Source organism: Phoxinus phoxinus (assembly GCF_949152265.1).
Source record: "Phoxinus phoxinus genome assembly, chromosome: 4".
NCBI classification, from domain to species: Eukaryota; Metazoa; Chordata; class Actinopteri; order Cypriniformes; family Leuciscidae; genus Phoxinus; species Phoxinus phoxinus.
The window spans coordinates 15,345,003-15,366,345 of record NC_136879.1 but is presented as its reverse complement, the minus strand read 5'-3'; the positions used below and the strand labels follow the sequence as shown (position 1 = coordinate 15,366,345).

Below are 21,343 nucleotides of genomic sequence, written 5' to 3'. Positions count from 1 at the left end.
GTGTGTATGTGTGTGTGTGTGTGTGTGTGTGTGCGTGTGTGTGCGTGTGTGTGTGTGTGTGTGTGGATGAGTGAACCACAGACAGGAAAACAGAGAGAGAGAGAACCGGATCGTGACAGTAGCGCTTGATGTAATTCTCGCACGACGAAGAAGGCGACAGTAATAAACAATGGAGGACATACAGCAGATCTTGTTCTTGCTTCTCAGCATGTGACTGTTTGTCACAAGAAGAAACTGTATTGTGCTTCAAATGTATGAAATGACGCCTTTTGCATTGTCATTTCCCTTGTAGACAGACAGACAGACAGACAGACAGACAGACAGATAGATAGATAGATAGATAGATAGATAGATAGATAGATAGATAGATAGATAGATAGATAGATAAACTTTATTGATCCCGAAGGAAATTAAGGAACTGTAGTATGCGCAAGTGATGTTTCTCTGGCAACTATTCAACATTCTGCAGTGAGTCTAGCTCCACCCTTTAGTACCAGACTTCTGTGCTAGGTACCCTAACGGAAGGGTCCCGAAAAAATGGTACTGTATGGTTTGGAATTAGGGTACCATTCACAACTTCTGACAATGGCAACGGCAAAAATTGCATACCGCACTGAACTGTACTGTACTGTACTACTCGGTGGAAATTAGGCATAAGAGTGTAAACTGAGCAGCAGGTGCATCGCATCTTCAGCTTTTCGTTTCTGAGCTGAGCAGTTAATTTATTCTTGTCTCTAATATCCAAGCAGTGTTCTCTAAAAGAGCCAGTTCTTCAAGGATTGGTCCTCACTGACAGGACCTTCTTTCTCAGAGACGGGGCACTCTATGGCACCCGCGCCCAGACCTCTGGAAACTCCATGTCCAGTCCCTGGAAGCGGAGGTTTTAGGTGACTTACTCTCAGAGGTTCTTAACACCATCAAATCGGCACTAGCATCATCTACTAGACACACTTACACCTTGAAGTGGAACCTGTTCGTCGAGTGGTGTTCCTCTCACCGAGAGGACCCCCAAAGATGTTCGATCAGTTTTGTGCTTTCCTTCCTACAGCACGGGTTGGAGTGAAGGCTGTCTCCATCCACCCTTAAAGTTGCCGCTATTTTCGCATATCACAACCCCATAGAATGTAAGTCAGTTGGGAAGCATGACCTGGTCGTCAGGATTCTTAGTGAGGTAAGATGGTTAAACCCTTCTTGACCTCTCTCCGTACCGTCTTGGGACCTTATTCTGGTGCTTTGAGCACGTCAGAACGCGCCATTCAAGCCTTTGCAGTAAGCAGACTTAAAGTTTCTGTCTATGAAGACTTTGTTGCTGGTTGTATTGGCCTCCATCGGGTAGGGGACCAGCAGGCATTTTCGGTCGACAAAAATTGTGCCTAGAGTTTGGGCCGGACGACCCCCACGTGGTACCGAGATCCAGGCCTGGCTATGTTCTTAGGAAAAGCTGTCTCCAAGCAGAGGATGGCCCCCATCCCAAGTGGATGCCATCGCCTTGGCTTACAAAGCACAAGGCGTGCCTTGCCCGCTCAGGCTGCACGCTCACTCAACAAGTATTTTTAATTAAAGGCTTAATGAGTAGTTGACTAATTGATTAATTGACTAATTCCTACTCTTCCTACTCTAATAACTACCCATGAAGCCTTTAATTAATTTAATCAGGTGTGCCATTTCAGGGTTAACACAGAAACATGGCCTGTCAGGGGGTCCCTGCATTAGAGGTTGAGAACCACTGGTGTAAACAAAATAAGTTGAGAAGGCACTGATGAGAAGGCAACGTGACAGCGTTACGTTTAACACACGACCATCACTCGACAGAGAATGAAAACTAAAGAGGAACTTAATTATACAATGATAATGAACTAAATGACAAACAGGTGTATTGATTGCAAGAGTGTCCATGGTAATTTAAGACTGGTGGGAAACTAGAACAAAGAAAACAGTTAATCGAAGAGAAACAAACTTAAAGCATGAAAATGAAACTAAACACCAACAGAACGTGACAATAGTTTTTAGACCCCATTTCTTTTCACAAATCAATATTGTAGTAGTAGATTTCATTTTTTTTCTGAAATGCATCAAAATAATATTTTACAATAATAATAAAATAAATATAGGATACATACCAAACTCTTTTATTCAAAGACTACGCCCTTGTTGCTTAAAGGTTGAATACACTATCTACTGATTTAAAATCACAGAATAATATAATTTGTGCAATGAAAAATAACTATTATCTCGGAATTACCAGCCCAGGCTCATTAGAAAAATGTACCTGTGGCAACACGTTGTGTTGTGCACGTTTCGCAACAGTTACAAAGTGAAATGTCCAGTGATTGGTGCTAAAAGGGTTAAGTTTTTATCCCAAACAGATGAATGTGACATAGATTTCCTGCGGGCTCCGCGGAGGAGGCGACCTCGATCGCTCCGCCACAAGTGAGGCCACTCGCAGAGAAACTAGGCTGGCTAGGATCTCTTTGACGAAGCCTTTTTAGCCTGCAGGACGGCCCTCAGGTCGAGACACTCTCTTTTTGCTCCTGTCTATAGGCAGGGGAGCTGGTGGATGGCTGCGGCTACCCACTGGGGGTAGACTTCTTGGATTTGGAGTGGCGAGGGAGGTATTGTTTGAAGGCTGCAAAATGTTTCTTCGCGTCCTGAAACCTGTCGAGTGTTGACGACGGTGTTGACGGCGTCGCCGAACAGGCCAGAAGGCGAAATCGGGGCATCAAGGAGGAAAGCCCTGTTTTTCTCCTTGATGCCGATAAATTTAACCATAGGTGTCTCTCCGAGACCACCATCGCCGCCATGGATTTCTTGGTGACTCGGGGAGACAATTCTGTAGCCTTCCTCAACTCCACAATATCATACCAAATAAGACGTACATAGACAGAGTTTGCTGAAGAACAGAAAGGCTTGGTTTCATTCATGCTTCAGAGGCGCTACAGTGAGGAGCGTTCCCCCCACCAAAGTGTCATTCGATGCAGTTCGAGTTCCCTCGAAAGGGAACTATGAAAAAAAGTGTGACTTATAGTCCGGAAAATACGGTACACCAAATATCACAAATTGTTATTATTCAATATAAAGTATGTTAACAGCTATTGTTTAAATCTTTTAAAACTAAATCCTAAATTGTTATTTATAAAAATGTCAGGTTTACTCTGACAATGTAAGGCTTTGCATGCAGAATAACAACCAGTACAACCAGTACAAACAATTATTTTATTCTTATTATTTTTAAACAATACAATTGTAAAGAATTACTGACACTAATAGTCTATCATTTTTTAAATATTTCATGGAAGCTTATATTATATATATATATATATATAAGTTATTAATCTGAGCTCATATGATATGGGTGGCCCCTTTATTCAGTCAATTAAGAAAATTACTCTCTGATTGTGTTTCTAAAACCCTTATACAATTTTTCACAAAAAATGATTTACTGAGGAGTTAAATTACTGAGGTAATTTAAAAGAAAGGTGAAAACTGTCACATTTAGCTATCACTCACACTAGAAGGTGAGTGACTGCTTTATTGAACAATTATCTTTAAATTTCTTCAAATTTGGTTTTCTGTGTTACAGTATTACAACAGAAACAAATCAGGCTATTTGAAGGCTTTTATAAGATGCCTAATTTTTTTGCGGATATCAGGAAAGTTTAGTCCATAAACAATAGGGTTTACAAAGGGTGGTATAACAATAAATTCAAGTGAAATGACAACACTCAGCGCTATAGGAAGTTCCCCATTCATAAATCGACTCAAAGTGAGCTCACAAAAAAGAGCAACTGAGAAATTTAAAAGGATCACCATGTGTGGAATACAAGTTTTATATGCTTTGCTCCTGAACTCTTGTGTGCTTCTTTGACAAATTATAATAATTCTCACATAGGTATACAGTATAAAACTGAAAGGGATACAAATTGTTGTGATAGTTACAATCAGGCCATAAATATTATTAATAGTAATGTTCACACATGAGAGTTTGACAATTTCATAGTTGTGGCAGTACACCTTTAGCAATTTGTTACCACAGATTGTCAACCTTGCAGTCAAAAGAGCACTAATACCAACAAAAATAATTGGATAAACCCATGCTATAACTAATAGAAAAGTTAGAAACCGTGTGGTAATTATGTTGTTGTAATGCAAAGGTTTACTGATTGCAACAAACCTATCAAATGCCATTAACATCAATATTGTAAGTTCAATAGCTGCATATGAATAAATTACAAAACTCTGTATAAGACATGCTTCAAATGAGATTATATGTGCATCATAGAGCAGGTCTGTCAATAACCTTGGGAAAAAGCCAGCTGTACCATATACAGAGTTGATGGACAAGCATGAAATCAAAATGTACATGGGCTGGTGCAATGTCTTTTCCAGAAATATTACAAAAATAATAAGAACATTAAAGAATATGACAGCACAGTAAAAAATAACCCCCAAAGTAAAGAAAGCATATCTTATGCATCCAAGATTTTCAAACAACATGAAGTAAAAAAATGTTCCATTTTCCATTTTCCTTACACAAGAAAAACTTTCATTGACCTGAGGAAGAGAGCAAACAAAGTTCATATGTTTTTAGACCATAAAATAAATAAACACAAACATTCAGCTTAGAATGTTTAGCCACAGTGTCTTATACCATGTAGTGAGACCCTAACTGTAACGTCTTAAGTTTGATTAGTAATATAATAATCCTTTAGTCAACAATAATTCAACTTAAGCACAGCAATAATTCAACAGTCTAAGTAATAATGACGTTGTTGTTGTTTTTAACATTACAAACATTATTAGAAATACCTTCTGTTATAAACTCTGAAATGCCTATCATTGCATCTTCATTAAAATGGCAGGTAATGAACTCTATTTGTGTTCTGATATAGTTGGACTGTGGAGTCACCAGTGCATGCTAGTGTTTTTATAGTATCAAACATGTCTCAGGAGGCCTGCTGTGGCCTCTCAAGTCCTCTGAAGTTGGATTTCATTGGAAACATAAATTAATAGCATATATGTAAAACATAAATAAATAGAGCATATACATTTAGCATAATTCTGCTTTCCAAACTTTCCACTGCAAATAATAATAATTAACTCTTTCCTCACTAGCATTTTTTTTTAAATCATTATCACAAAACATTAATGGCCCCCAGAGTATTTTGTTGTATGAATGTCTGACCATGGAATATATCAAAAGAAAGAACGGAGCTTCTGCTAAAAACAAAACAAAAAAACTTTTTATTCTAGCTTCATGACATATTGGATTCAGAACGATTATCAAAAAAGTAGATTGAGTCCATAAACACCTCTAAAACTTCACAGTTCTATAACTCTTCCTAGGTCAACATTTCATTCTGTAACGTTAGACAGTAGCCGGCTCTTGTAGGTGAACGTCGGGAGCTGGCTCGCATATCTAAAGAGCCGACTCTATTTAGAAAAATATAGCCAATAGAAATGAAATCATTATGTAATAAAGAAATACTGAATGATTTTAATTGTATTTAAAATAATTGACAAATTCAAAGAACAACTAAAAAATAATTAGGCTATATAGGCCTAAAGGCGCACACACATTCATTTCGACTGTCGGGCATGGGCAATCCGGCTCTTTTTCGTGAGCCGGCTCATTTGACTGCTCACTTAAGTCGGAATGAGCCGGCTCATTTCGTAGTGCGTCGAGCAGTGATGATATAGTATTATAGTATAGTATAGTCAGAGAATGAGATTTTGAGAATGAGTATTCATAGTGCGTCTGCTCTCTCCGCCATCACGTTGGTTTTTTAAAGAGCCGCTTGTGAGCCAAAAGAGCCGGCTCTTTTTCGTGAGCCTCAGCTCACTGAAATGAGCCGGATTGCCCATCACTAATGTTCATGTTATTTTCTATGTGAATTAGCAATGCTTCTATCTCTTGTGGATGACAAATAGCAGATGGACCCAAGGCCAGAAGAATAACTTGCAGGCTTAGATGACTGAACAAAAGGAGCTTTCACAGAAAAAAATACAAGAAACAAAAGATGAGCAAAAGGCACATCAAAAAATACCACACACTTAGCTTTCTTGGCAAGAAAAAATATAAGCATAGTAGGCTCAAGACTAAACACAACTGAAAGAAAGAGGTATGCTTAGGGCCTGTTCACATATCACATCTTTTGCACGCTCAAGTTCGTTATTTCAAATGTAGGCGCGCGGTATGCACGCTCATATTGGAAGCAACACGTTCGCGGTGCGACGCACTCGTTTTTTCCAAGCGCCGCATCGAGATAAAAACATCTCAACTTTTCAGAATGCCGCAAGCGTACCGTAGGTCACATGACAAGAACCAACTAATCAGCTTCCTCACCTTTTCTGTTTACGTTGCAACCTCAGCAGAAAAATGGAGGAGCAGGGCTGCGTCCGAAATCGAATACTTCCATACTATATAGTATGCGAAAAACAGTACGCGAGCAGAGTAGTATGTCCGAATTCATAGAATTCGAAAAACAGTACGCGAAAAGTACCCGGATGGCCTACTACTTCCGGCGAGATTCTGAAGTGCGCATACGATGGACACTTTACTATCCCATGATGCCACGGGAGAGGAGTTGTCGTCGTTATATTTGAAAATGGCGGAAACCGGAGTTTTCAAGTGTATAAAGTACTTTATAAAACACTTTGTGTTTCTTTGTGGTTAAATTGTATTTGTTTAACATCATATAAGTAAACAATCGACTTGTTAAAAGTTTAAATAATATAAATCGAGGGTAAAATGTTCTGAATTGGTTGCTAAATTTCAATTGTATCATTATTATTACCGAACAGAACGAGCTAATGTCTGTCAGCTAGCCAACACTGTTTTATTTAAACAACAACGTTCGTTGTTTCGCAGTTAAGAGATAACGTTAGTTACAAAAAAATGATTTTTTTATGTTACAAGGATTTTATTTCTACTTTACCAGAGTTGATATGATGTAATATTTGTTGGCTGCTAGCTACTGTTAACAAGTGTACAGGTCTCAACTTGTCCATGTAACTTTAATATTAATGATATAACGTTAGATTGACCATGGTTCATCACTAATGTTAAATTCTCTGTTGATTTTGCAGGGGGCTGATGAACACACCCGTGTTTTTATAGAGAGGCTTTTCCTTCAGCTTTTAGAAATAATTGCTAAAAGAAATATTAATAAAGAAAACTAATTTTACGCACTCTCTTTCCATTTATTTGTTAGTAAGTTAATTGTGTCATGCTGTTTTAGCCAGTTTTATTACAAAACACTTCATTCTCAGGGACTCACAGTAGCTAGATTGTCAGGAAAGTGTTTAATATGTAGCATTGAGTAATTCATGTGTGTAAAGTGTGTTGTCTGTGCACTTATTTTGTGGCAGATTCCAGACGGTTTTTGAAACAAGCAAATTGCAGGTATATCTGGAAATTGTTGTCTGAATATGAGTGCCGCACTGTAGAGAAATACCCACACACTCTAGACACCTTTAAAATGTATTTGCTTTATTTTTGTGTATATAACTTTTAAATTGATACAGAATACAAAGCTTAACACTTAGGCACAAAGTAGTAATAGAGTTTAAAGCACCACCAAAAGTTTTAAAACATTCTTATGTCATCTTGAGGGAAGAAAATTAACTTCAGCAGCTTCAGTAAGGTAACCTCCACAGGTTTCTAAAGGGACTTTAAAGGGCACCTATTATGGAATTTTGAAATGTACCTTTCATGTAGTGTGTAACATAGATCTAAGTGAACAAAAACATCCTGCAAAGTTTGAAATATGAAAGTGCACCGTATATAAAGTTATTGTCTTTCAAAAGTAAGAGTCGACTCGGAGTCATTTTTATGAATCGTTAGAAGACCGAAGCTTTTTCTCTGACTAGATGACATCAACTTGTCAAGTTATTTGAATACGATACGCCCACTTATTGCGCTCCAAGGCCAGCAGGGAAAACTTCAGGGCGACGAGACGCTGTGTTCTGAAGTGCGACTCAAAAGCCAACTTTTTTCATCTGCCCAAGGAGGAGCATTTGAAGATTAAGTGGCTACAATTCATATATACAACTATACCACAGAAGTGTAGTCCGAGCCTTGTGCTTTGTTCGCGCCATTTTGAAGACGATTGCTTTTTAAATGCAATCAAACTTGGATTCGCGAGCCGGCTGATATTGAAGGAAGGTTCAGTTCCAAGTGTATTTGCATCAGCTTCCTCCTCCGTATCACAACCTGTAAGTGTTATTAATAATTCTTGCTTTTATGTTTTATGTAGCATGCTTAATAATTATTTTGTTTGTTGTGTAAGCACCGTTTAGCTTCTAGGTCTTCAATGGCAATTGTATTGAGATATGTGAAGTGTTTGTCGTTGTTTTCGGAGTTGTCTTAAAGAATAGAGTAATACCTCATAGTAACGTAACTGCATTTTTTTTTTTTGTAAAAACGTTATGTTTATGCTTCGGGCTAATGCAAACAAAGACTGATTGTGCTTTTACAATATGAACTCTGAGCTATGCTCGCTAACATAACATTAAATTCTTTATCTTATTTTTAGTTTTTTACTACAAACTACAAAGCAGTGGACTATAATCATTATTATAACACGATTTAATTGATAAAAGCATCATTGTACTCCGTGTTAAACAATAAGTATTATCTCTGTAAACACTGCTGGGTCATCTGACCAATCGCAGATAAGCGTCGCGCAAAGGAGGGGTTTGGAAAAACGAGTCGTTGGACGATTCATTTGGGAGTCGGTGAGCAAATCAGGTAAAAATAAATGCATATTATACGACAACAAAAGTTTTTTGTCAAGTTTTTTGACATTGCATGCATGTAAAACTGTTGTTGGGGACTCCCTAAACAACATTAGGAGCATTTTAAATGTCATAATAGGTGCCCTTTAATACTAGCTGTCTCATTTGTAGGACATAGCTTTAAAATAATTCAAAATACAAGATGAGGACTTTACATCTTGGGTAATTTTTGGATTTTCAATTGAATTTTTTCTACCCAAATTTAATGTAAATAATTTGAAAAAATGAAGCTCAAATATGTGATATGTAGCTGGAACACCAGCACCTTGATGTCATTTTTTTCCCCACCCATGGTCGCAAACAGTGACTGGATGGACTGGCATAAACGTCGGAGGTTGGGGCGGAGGTCAGCTCCATCTTTAAAATATAGATGAAGAATTAGCACAGTGAGGTGGCAGTAGGTTGTAGGGCTCACAATCTGTACACGTGTATATAGTTTATATTAGAATACAATTTGAATCGACAAGACATTTGTATGTTTTCTGCGTTGGCTTATTTATAAATATGTGTATTTATATGTATATGATCCATTTCTTATGTATTTTTGACACAGAGATGTAAAAGCCTCTATGTGCCATCTGAAATTTTCTTCTTGTATGTTTATGTTCAGTTATTTCACAATGGCAATGAAAAGGACCTATTGATTGTCATTAAAGTTAAATTACTGAACCTAAATACACAAGCTTGGTCAATTATTTTAGAAATACATTTCTTCATTTACATCTGAAGTCTTCGTGTGTGTGTGTGTGTGTGAGAGAGAGAGAGACACACACACACACACACACACACACACACGCACTGCTTGTGATATTACCACCAATGAATGAATTAAATGAGATACACGCATGCATACATATTCATTGACGATAATATCACAAGCAAATAAATTACTTTTTCCTTACCAAAAATCAACATTGTTTTTTTCTGACTGAGGTAAAATGTATTAGCCAAATAATGATACTTACGTTATTTGAGAAATTACACAACTCGACGAAGGCGTGATCTGCGAGCAGCTGACCGATGACTCCTCTGACTTGTGAGCAGGAACGACGTATAAACGCAGACGAAAGCAGAACTAAAAACAAAATGCAGTCAGTAGAATAGGCTCTTTAAATGTTCGCGCTGATGTGACAGCGCATGTCACGTGACAATACCAACATGGCGCATGTAGTACGTCCGGACTCCATTCATACTACTCGTATTCATACTTTATAGAACGTACTTTTTTAACGGTCGAGAAGTACGTTCTAATTTAAATGTAGTACCTACTCACATAGTACGCGATTTCGGACGCAGCCCGGCTCATCATTGCGGTCCAGGGATTTCCTGAACTTTATGACTTGTCAAGCTTTAATTATTTATCCTTGCTGTAATGGAGAGCGCAGCTGATGGTTGCTTAGCAACGACAGACGCCTCCGGAGCGCAACCGCCCTAGTGCTTTGAAAAAAAGGAGAACGCGGCACGCCTAGCGCTTTCTACGCGTTTTTAGGCGCAATATGTGAACAGGCCCTTATATAGGCCAACACAAATAAGCAAATGAGCCCCACAGCTGGGCGAAATCAAATACTAATGAGTAGCAACACAATGAATTGTACAGAAGCTGGGGCCACCTAGTGACTGGGAGAATCATTATAGGTCAGTACCAACTAGAGGCTGGGAGAGTCTACAGGAGCCCCTCCTCCAGGAAGTGAACCGCCAGATGTAGGTAAGCTTCCTGTGATCCATCCAGATAAGGAATGGGTGTTTGGCACCCTCCAGCCACTGTCTCCACTCTTCAAGTGCCAACTTCACCGCCAACATCTCCCGGTTACCAATGTTGTAATTCCTCAGCTAAGGAAAGTCATGGTCATTCCTTGCTCTCTGCGACAAGACCGCTCCTACCCCGACGTCCGAAGCATCCACCTCCACTACAAAGGGCAACTCGGGATCTGAAAAAAGTTTGAATGGGTGCGGAAGTGAAGAGCTGCTTGAGTCAGTCAAATGCGTGATAAGCCCTTTCGGTCCAATTAAATGGGCTTGATACCTGCTTGGTAAGAGCGATCAGAAGTTCTGCAATAGCACTGAAGTTCCTAATGAAACGTTGGACCTCTTTGACGGAGCCTGGTTGGGGCCAGGTCAGAACCACCTGAATCTTGCCAGGATCCATTGGGACATTGCCACTGGAGACAAAGAATCCAAGAAAAGAGACATGAACATGAATTTCACTCTTCTCTAGTTTGAAAAATAATCCATTCCTCAGCAGTTGAGATAGGACGAGTGGGACATGCTCTTGATAACAACGAGAGAAGATGAGAATATCATCAAGATAAATAAATACAAACTTGTTTAGAATTTCTCATAACACATCATTAATAAGTGCCTGAAAACGGCTGGAGCATTGACTAGCCCAAAGGGCATTACCTGATGCTCATAGTGACCATTTCGAGTGTTAAAAGTTGTCTTCCACTCATTTCCTTCTCTTATCTTAACAAGGTGCTAGGCATTTCGAAGGTCTAATTTTGTGAAAATTGTCGCCCCTTGTAGGAGTTCAAAGGCCGTGGTCCTTAGTCCCCAGTAATCAATGCCATCCTTCTTCCCCACAAAAAAGATGCCAGCTCCTGCCGGCGACGTAGATGGACGAATGAATCCACTGTTAAAGGAGAACTCCGGCGCAAAATGAACCTTTGGTCTAATTACACATTGTTACCTAGTCAACCGTTATCTGAGATTTGTTTTCATGATTATCGAATGTAAATAGTTTTATCTCTAAAAACAGTTTAACCTATAACGCTAGTATATAGGGCATTGAGTAATGACAAATAAAAATTGCTTGTTAATACCACTAACAAGGCTCAAAATAGCCCCACACTAACACGGTAGCATAATGAGGGTCCCTACCTTCAAACCGAAGCATTGAGAACTTTGACAGTGTCCAGACAGTTTAATAAGAAGATATTTTATACATACAGTCAACTTCGCGTATACAGGCAGAAGCCATCTTTGAAAAACAGTCTCTATCAGTCGATCTAGGAACGCCGATCCAAGTGCGCTGAACTGTGTAGAATCTCAACTGTGTAGAATCTCAAAACTATTTACATTCGATAATCATGAAAACAAATCTCAGATAACGGTTGACTAGGTAACAATGTGTAATTAGACCAAAGGTTCATTTTGCGCCGGAGTTCTCCTTTAAGAGCATCATTGATATATTCCTCCATGGCAGCTCTTGTTGGGGCAAAGAGGGAAAAAAGTATCCCTCGAGGAGGGCAGGTTCCCAGGAGCAGATTAATTGCTTAAAAGTTTTAAGCCAGGGAATAGTTTGCACTTCTGTGGATTGGGCTAGTGGCTTTAGAGGAATTGGAAGCAAGCTTGGTGGTGGTTGATCGTGAATTAAAGGGAATCTCTGGTGAATGGATCAAGAAAAACTGCATCTTCTCATTATGACAACCAATTTGGAGATGGAGGGGTGTAGTACACTAGTTAACCTGACCAGAGCCCAGGGATCTCCCATCCAATACGGTTATGGTTAAGGGTTCTTGAAGAGAGATTGGATGAACTCTCAGGTGTCTGGCCAAAGTAAAGTCCATAAAATTTCCAGCAACCACCGAATCAAGAAAGGCTAGAAGCTTGTAATGCTGGTTACCCCAATGCAGAAATGTCGAGTAAACCCCAGAAGCTGCCGGTTGGGAAGGTGATTACTCTTGTCCCAGCACCCCTCTTCTTGGACAAAAGTTGTCTTTTCCCATCAACTCGGGACAGTTGGATCTGAAGTGGTCTGACTTTTCACAGTACAAGCAGCATATCTTCTTCATGTGTCGTTCCCTCGTTGCTTGTGAAATTCTGGCCCTTCCCAACTGCAAGAGTTCCTCGAAATTTATGGGAAGGGGAGGAGATTTCAGCCTGATCTCCCCACAGTGTTCCCGTCTGCGCTCTTGAATGCGTTTGTCCACCCTGGTGGCAATGTCAGTAAGGGATTCAAGGTCAGGAGCCGGGTCTGTGAAGGCCAGCTTATATTTCAGTGCAGGGGACATGGCACGGTGAAACGTTGCTTCCAGGGCTTGTTGGTCCCAACCGCTCTCTGAGGTTAATGTGCGGGACTTAATTGCAAACTCTGCCACACTCCTTGTCCCTTGGGATATCTGAAGCAGGCTGTGGTCAACCTCTCCCCCACTGGTAGGGCGATGGAAGACCCTCCCCATTTCTGCAACAAACAGATCACAACTGTCAGTAAGTGGGGAATGTTGTTCCCACAAGGCTGTAGTCCAGTCCATCACCTTTCCAGTGAGGAGATTGATGATGTATGCCACTTTGCAGTTCTACCAAAAAGACTCGGGAGGATTCTCGAATGAAATGGATTTTATTTTATAAAATGATTTTACAGACAAAATACAAGTAAACCCTTAAAGAGCTTTGTCTCTAAGTTTTTTGGCGTAGGCCCCGTCCTCCGCCAGGTCTGGAATTTAACTGGTAAGTCATGCCTGATGATAGAGGCAGGGGCGGAGCCTAACCCCAAAATAATGAATAGATGTATTCCGTGCGTACCTATGAGGATTCTGGAAAGCATGCAGGAGAATTAGTCAAAATAGGAAAGACAATCTAGACAACTTCTTGTGTTACTTTTTTTCAAATTAAGGCTTATGTATCTAAGGTGCAGTATGTGAGAGACCAGAATAACGAGATAGCTTGAGTTAAGACCGTAAAAGACATATTTAGCGTGCTTCGAAATTTACATAAAACAGTGAGACGACCTAAGGCCTTACACTGAGGTTGTTGCTGTGATAAAGAAGAATTGGTTAAAAACAAGATCGAGAATTTGAATGAAGATACTATGAGAATGTCACTATATGTGAGCTGAGCTGAGTTATCTTCTTCTAAATATAAATAAACAGCCACGTCTGGCCACGAAAGTTAAGGTGTAGATTTTGAATGAAGCCCCGATAGGCTAAAAGGTTATTAAGCTGCATATATCCATGGTATGAAGATACGTATATAGAAAAATAAAATTGAAAGCAAAATTAAAATTAAATGGCCGAAATCCATTTGCACTAGCCCACGTCTGTCTTAAAAAATTGGTCCGTGATTGACCTTACATTCATAAACGATATGGGCTGTTGCCAGAGCGACTTTCCGAGGAGCCACGATAGGCTGAGATTGAGACATTGGGATAGTGCGAGAAGGAGCTACGGTAGGCGTTGATGAACGAAGGCCGTGATTGGCCATGAAATATTGGGCTTTAGTGTACAATCATGAAAGCTACTTTCAATAGTGATGCTTCGATAGGCTTTCACGTATCGAACACGATGTTAAGACGAACGTTTTGATAGCATTAATGAGCTAGGCCACGATTAGCCGTGAAACGATGACATAGTGATCGTGGAAGCTATTTCGGGAGCCACGATAGGCTTGAAATTATTGAAGCCGATGCAGGAGCGAGAGCCACGATAGGCATTTTATAAGCAGAAGCTACGAATAACCTTGGAGCGTTGTAATGATGGAATTCATCAAAGCTACGTACTCTTCATTAATTAGCTGTAGGCTGAGTTGATGTGAACAGAATGAAATAAGAGAGAAAGCCACGATTGGCTGCGTGTAGAGCTCAGCCCGTTCCGCAACGTCAACAGGGAATGCATGAAAGCTGACTTGACGAAACGGTACATATAACGGCACACAACAACAAAGTGCTGAGGCTGTCACCCTCTGAAAGGCAAGTCGCCTCTCTTGAATCCTAAAAACATTCAAATTATCTTTCTGGTAATGGAACTCGTCGCTGTTGTCTCGCTGTCTCCTGCTCTCGATGTCAGATCACCGGAAGTTTTCACCGGAAGTACTGGCCCGCACACTTAGGGTTCGAACGCTCTTATGTTCGAACGTCAACGGTCGCCATATTGTGCACGGAGCGAATAGTCGCTGAACGCCACCATGTGCACATAAATCTATGACCCATTGTCTTCTTCCTCGTCGAATTTCTGTCGCTCTACATACGTCATCTGGTATAATTGAAACGATTGGCTATGAGCTACGTACAGGCGCATTTGATAGACATTCGTAGCGCCAAATAAACGGCTCTGGGCATTCGTAAAACCATGCCTCAAATACAAGAAAATTAACATGTGTTTCCCAGACCACGTCTCAATGAGACGAGGTATGACGTTAGGCATGATAGGTTGAAAGGGGTTGTTGAGCATTTAGTAGAACATGCTTGTCAGATCTGATGTAGGTCCTGTATGCCGTGGATGACAATCTGACAAGTATTTGGATAGTGGAGTAGGGAACGATCTAGATTAGATGGCTTTGATAGCAGGGCTCTCAGAACCATCGAGAACATCAGATGGCCCCAGCGGGTTTCCAATCAAGTGCTTAGAGCCCGCATGTGCCAGCCTAGAGAATCCTGCCTAGCTGCGCAACGTCGCACCCGCTGGTTCGGCCATGTCCTCCACCTCCCTGCTGACCATCCGACGAGAGCTATTCTCCAGTTTGATCCGAAGGCCACAGGCTGGAGACGACCACGAGGTAAACCCCGCACCCGATGGCTTGACGTCCTTTCGGGCGACCTCCAACAACATGGAGTTGCTGTGGAGGATGCAGAGCAGCTGGCACAAGACCGTCAGCACTGGAAACAACTGGTTCATCTGGTCGGCTCAACGCAAGGGGATGGGACGCACCCCTACCCACTTTAACTTTATTAAAGTTTAATAAATAAATTGAGAGAAAGACGTATATCAGAAAGGCCACGAGCCTAATTAAAATGTTTTGATTCTGAGGCGAATTTGCCTGATCGCATAATCCCGTAAAAAGCAGTTAAAACACTGCTTCAAGGAGTATGTTAGCGTACTTGCAAAACAGACCATTACGTAGATACCAGATACTAGTCTGTGCAGAAGGCTTAGTGTAATAGGGAGACACTTGTCTGGAGTCTTTTGGGCAGAATTCTCTATGCCTTTAAGTAAAAGCCGAATTGTAGGTGAAGAAAAAAGGCTTGGAAAGTTAGGATTATGAAATCGTGCGTGAAATTGGATGCCAGCCGGCAATTTACGGATTTTGGCGATTTTAAGGAAAATGAATTAAGAACGCACAAACTGTCGAGATTAAAATGGGCAAAAAATGGTTTGAAAGTTTTGACGGATTGCCAAATTAAGCGCCAGAGTAGAGACATAATTACCGGGCATTTCGAATGCCCTTTGTTTATGATATCAACTGTAGCTTGGTTGTCGCAGTACATATCGATGCATTTACGTGACCAAGTGGTACCCCAAAGAACGCTAGCTACGACGATGGGGTATAGTTAGTGAAGAGCAGTTGAGGAAGAATTCGCAATCAGGGAATAAAATGCATCCAGCCATTTTTCTGTGAACCATTGTCCTTGAAAAAAATATTTAAAAGCAGAAATAATAATTAAAAGCGGCTGCGTCGGTAAATAGCTTGAGTACTACGGATAATTCGGAATCATCATTATAGAAAAAAGAGATGCCGTTCCAATTATTCAGCAGGTGTGACCAAAACCTGAGGTCTGATCGGCACCCATTGTCTAAGTCAGTGTTTCCCAACCCTGCTCCTGAAGGACCCCCAACACTGCACGTTTCCAACACACCTGATTCAGCTCATCAGCTCATTATCACATGGGTTAATGAGCTGATGAGTTGAATCAGCTGTGTTTAATTAGGGAGACAAAGAAAATGTGCAGTGTTGGGGGTCCTTCAGGAGCAGGGTTGGGAAACACTGGTCTAAGTGGATCGAGTCATGCAGGCTATCGACTGAATGGGCCAGTGTAAGCAGGCGAGAGATGAAGGAGCGACCTGAAATGCCCGAGTAGAGAGAGCATGTCACGTTTTGAAACTGTGCGGGCTACCAGAAAAGATTCCAGGACCGACCTAATTCTGATAAGTTTGTCGTTAGAAAGAAAGGCTTGCATCTGAACGGAATTGAGAACGATACCGAGGAATTCGAGGGAAGTAGAAGGACCCATGGTTTTCTCGATTGAAAGGGGCACACCTAAATCACTGAATAATGATTTAAGCAAGTCGAGTACTGAGCTTTGCGCCGAGGGAAAATCTATTAGTAAAAAATCATTGAGTAAATGTACAACAAATGCGAGCTTGTTATTACATAGAGGAGTGCTATTGAAAGCGATTATAGGTCTGCCTTTTACGTCCAATGGAGCGTGTGGAGGATCAGCACCGTGGACAGCAGCTGACTCCCGTGTTGCGAGACATTTAGGGCAGAAAGCGGCTGAGTGCCTGTGCGAGCTGCACACAACGCAAGCCAGAGCTCGTTAACTACCGAAATGAGTCAGTAACAGACCAATCGAGTCTAGTATTAAACAGTGTAGTGAAAGAAGCGGATTTAGCCGAAAAAGATTTGTGATATTCGTAGAACAACGTGCCTCCGTATTTCTGATTAAAATCGAATTCCCTGCGGTCGGGGAAAGCTTGACATAATATGTCTCTGTAGATCCCGAACGCGATGATGAATTCGCCGAACGACTGCGTTTCAGTCTGGGATCAGAGGTTTTCAGGAAGACTGCGACGTCACCGCAGTCAACCATTTGCCGATCAACTGCTGGTGATGGAAGCAGTAAGGCATCCAAATGAATATCCTTGCCTAGGATTATATCCGATCTCATTTTTGGAGACGCGGTGACTGCAGCAGGAGGAATGAAACGCCTACCGAAATGTTGTGCTTGAGTAGCCGTGGAGAGATTGAAGTGCGGCATGGTTGCTGACATGGCAGCGTTCAGGAATGAAGGTCGATCAGTGGATGGGACGAAGGCCGGAGCGGCGGACGTGGAGGGTCCCGTAGGGATATCAGCCACGCCAGGAAAGGTGGAGAAGGCAGGGTAGAAGACGGTTTCGGTAAGACCTTGGACGGCTTTTAGAAGCTGTACATATAATCCTTCAGTTCCGAGATTAGGCGAAGGTGACGGCGTTGTTGCAGAAGACTTTGGCCTATTGGCTTGAGGTGGTGGAGAAGACTTGGCGGTGCGCTTCCTGCCTGCTGGTTTGGGTTGAGGGGTTGGAGCCGGAATGGCTGAAGTGTCATCCTCGGGTGGGGCAGCAGAGGTGCCCAGGGTGTTTGAAGCCAAGAGAAGGAGATCATTACGTGAGAGGTCATTACTGACTGGGAAACCGCTCTCTTCCAAGATAGTGACGATTTTCTCGGAGGGCAGTTGGGACCAGGGAGATTCCGAGTTTGAATGCGGCTGCTCCGACGCACTGACTGAGGAGAAGGTGGAACTTGATTATCGTCTGAATCGGAAAAGTCGAAGTCTACGATTGTTTTTTGTGACATAGTGAGCTGTGTGAAAATCTCTCAGGATTTCTGTCATACATCCCTGGTGCAGGTAGTCTTGACTCAGGTAGAAGGCCAGTCAATGGAGGTGTTGGTCTGTCAGCTGGCAAAGATTGTGTGGTTAAAAGTGGAGAGGCTTGAGACGCAGTCTGCTAACCTAAGTGTTGTAGGATTTCTGATAGGATCTGCTCATGTCTGTGAATGGTGGAAGCTTGGCCAGGCAGCACAGCTAGAATAAAATTAACATTGGAGGTAGGTGTGTCATCTTCCGCTGGGTCCACTACCATGGTTTAGTCTTGCTGTGATGGGTGTCTGAGGCAGGGATTGAACTTGGGTCTTCTAGTCAACGGAACTGCTTCTTTACCACTGAGCTGTTGTGGATAAACATCAGATGGACCCAAGGGCAGAAGAATAACTTACAGGCTTAGATGATTGAACAAAATGTTCACACTCACCCTCAAAGGCATCTTAGGTGTATATGACATTATTTTTTCAGACGAATACAACCGGAGTTATATTAAAAAATGTCCTGGCTCTTCCAAGCTTTATAATAGCAGTTAATTGCCATTTCTATTTTGAAGTTCCTGAAAGTGCATCCATCCATGATAAAAGTAATCCACACGGCTCCGGGAGATTAAAAAGGCCTTTAAGTAAAACCCTATGTCCCTTTAAGTAAACCATATCCAAAGGAATATAAATATTTGATATAGTTTGGATTTTTTGTTAATTTTTGGGTGAACTGTTCCTTTAAGTAAAATATATCCAAAGGAATTTTGAAATATTTGATATAGTTTGGATTTTATGAGTTGTATCTCCCACGATATGTTGCCTTATTAGGGTATAAAAAAGGCCCACATCATCAATGTTTCTGTGATTTGTTTGATGCAACAACAAAAAAAAAATTGTATATGCTCGAAATGTATGACATATATTTCTTATATTTGTTCACTGCTGAACAGTTTCGTCTTCAAACCATAGTTGTGGGAAACTCTAGCCCTTGAGGTCCACTGTCTTGCAGGCATTATCTTCTTCCCTAATCAATCATATAATATGATTTATGATACAACTTACAATTTTCTAAGGGTGTATTCACACCTGTCTTGTTTGGTTCAATTGAATCGAACTCAAGTTAATTTCCCCCCTTGGTGAGGATCTTTTGGGCAGGTGTGAATACAGCAATCACACTCATATCGAGACCCAGCTAAAGAGGTGGTCTGGGTCCAGTTCCAAAGGAACTCTGGTGCGGTTCATTTAAGGTGTGAATATGACCCGACCCAATTGCAGAAAGCACTGCACCTTTTTTGACATAGTCGGGTTTTTACTATGTAATTTGGGGTGATGAAATGTCTATATATGATACGTCGCAGTTGATCCGAGATCCGAACGGACCAGCTTCCCCTCGGTTCGGCACGCATGTGATTTGCAGATTAACTGCTCATTCCCCTTCCCAGGGAACCATGGTTACAATTGTAATCTGAGACATTTTCTCCTTTTATTCATGTTATCTTAATAAAGATCTGTCACGTTTAGCACAGAGAGTGAGATTTTTTTTATTTATTATTATTATTGCATGCCACTTGCTTTTACGGAACTATGAAACAAATAACACAGAATTATAAAAGATTATTGGTGGGAAAAAATAAAGTCAATAGTTGTAACAGTCTAGTCCACGGATGAAGAAGTAAGTCAAAAAAGGATCTAATATCAAAAGGGTATTTATTTAAACAAAATAACCACAGGTAATCCACTGATGAGAAGGCAACATGACAGCGTGTAACATGCGACCAATACCGACAGAAAATGAGAACTAAAGAGGAACTTAAATATACACTCATAATGAACTAAATGATGAACAGGTGTATTGATTACAAGCGTCTAATGTTAACTAAAGACTGGTGGGAAACTAGAACAAGGGAAACAGAAAGTCCATGGAAATGAAAATAAACACCAACAGAATGCGGGAATAGGTTCTAGACCCAATTTTTTCATTAAATACAATTTTAGAAAAGTATATTTTTTTTTTCTAAAACGAATCAAATAAAAAATAAAAAATAAATAAAACATACATACCAAACTCTTTAATTCAAAAGGCTACGCCTTTGTTGTTTAGTGAGTACACTATGGGCCAGATTTACTAACAGCTTGCGCCAACATAAACCCTCTTTTGGTGTTAAAAAACTACTGTCACAATTTACTAAAGACACACAGTGGAAACATTTGTGCTGAAAAGGTGTGGACAGTGTTATTGTTGCATCTGACCTTATTGAATATGCATTTGTATGTGTATCTCTTGCAGATGCAAAATTTACGGGAGTAGAGTATTTAAATGGATCATGCAAGGTGATTTACTAAGTTGCGCAAGTCTATTTACTGGTATTTGCATCATTATTTATTGACCCCCCCCCCCCCCCCCCCCCCCCCCAAAAAAAAATAATATCTTAAACCAGATGCTAACTGCTCTTGGTAGATTGCAATAGTCATTATGGAAATTATCCGGCTGCGTCTGCTCTTTAATTGGCATGTCGTCAGTAGATCGAACTTTCCACTCCCATCAGCGCTGTTTTGGAATTGCACTCTTACTCTAATTTTCCCTGTTTAGTAAATCTTGCCATATAGCTACTGAATTAAAATCACAGAATATTATAATTTGTGTAATGAAACACAACCTCAGCATTACAGTTTAAGCGAGGACCTCTTCGAGGAAAATTCAGTCAAAGGTGGGGAAGCGTTATCATAAATTACAGAAAATTCTGTCAGTGGAAAGAGTAAATATAAAGGCGTGGATTTTACAGTTCCCTCCTCTTTTATTGCATAACAACTAGGGAAACATATTATTTTCTTAAATTAAGTGCATTTATTCTGGTATTAATGTTACAGGAAATGTCTGTATTTGGTGATTAAGGGTCTGTCTGACCCATGTCAGGAATGTAGTAACAGTATTTGCTCATTTAACCAAACTAAATAATACATCATGTGTTTAGGCCTTTAATAATTATATAGTTGTGGCATAGATTTCCTAGCAATGGCAGTCTTAAAGGTACAGGCTACAATTCATAACATGTAATATCTATCATTATAAGCACGAGAAGAGATAAAACAATGTTTGATTAAACAATATTTTTTTGGCTGTATATCATACACATGCTGGGTTGTGTTTCCCAAAAGCATCATAAGCCTAAGTAGACCATAGAACAATTGCCACCAATGGTCTCCATGATAAACTTAGTTCACAATGCTTATGAGAAATCCAATCCTATAGTATCTATTACATCAAAAACACAAT

General features: G+C 40.5%; 1 protein-coding gene across 1 annotated transcript; it reads right to left on the bottom strand.

Annotated features, from left to right (window-relative positions):
- Positions 1-3,603: 3,603 nt before the first annotated feature.
- LOC306997472 (olfactory receptor 6N2-like) lies at positions 3,604-4,521 on the bottom strand (the record flags this gene model as incomplete). The annotated part of the gene is made up of 1 exon (XM_079610776.1): positions 3,604-4,521. The coding sequence occupies one exon, from the start codon at positions 4,519-4,521 to the stop codon at positions 3,604-3,606; it is 918 nt and encodes a 305-aa protein (XP_079466902.1).
- Between the last annotated feature and the right edge of the window lie 16,822 nt (positions 4,522-21,343).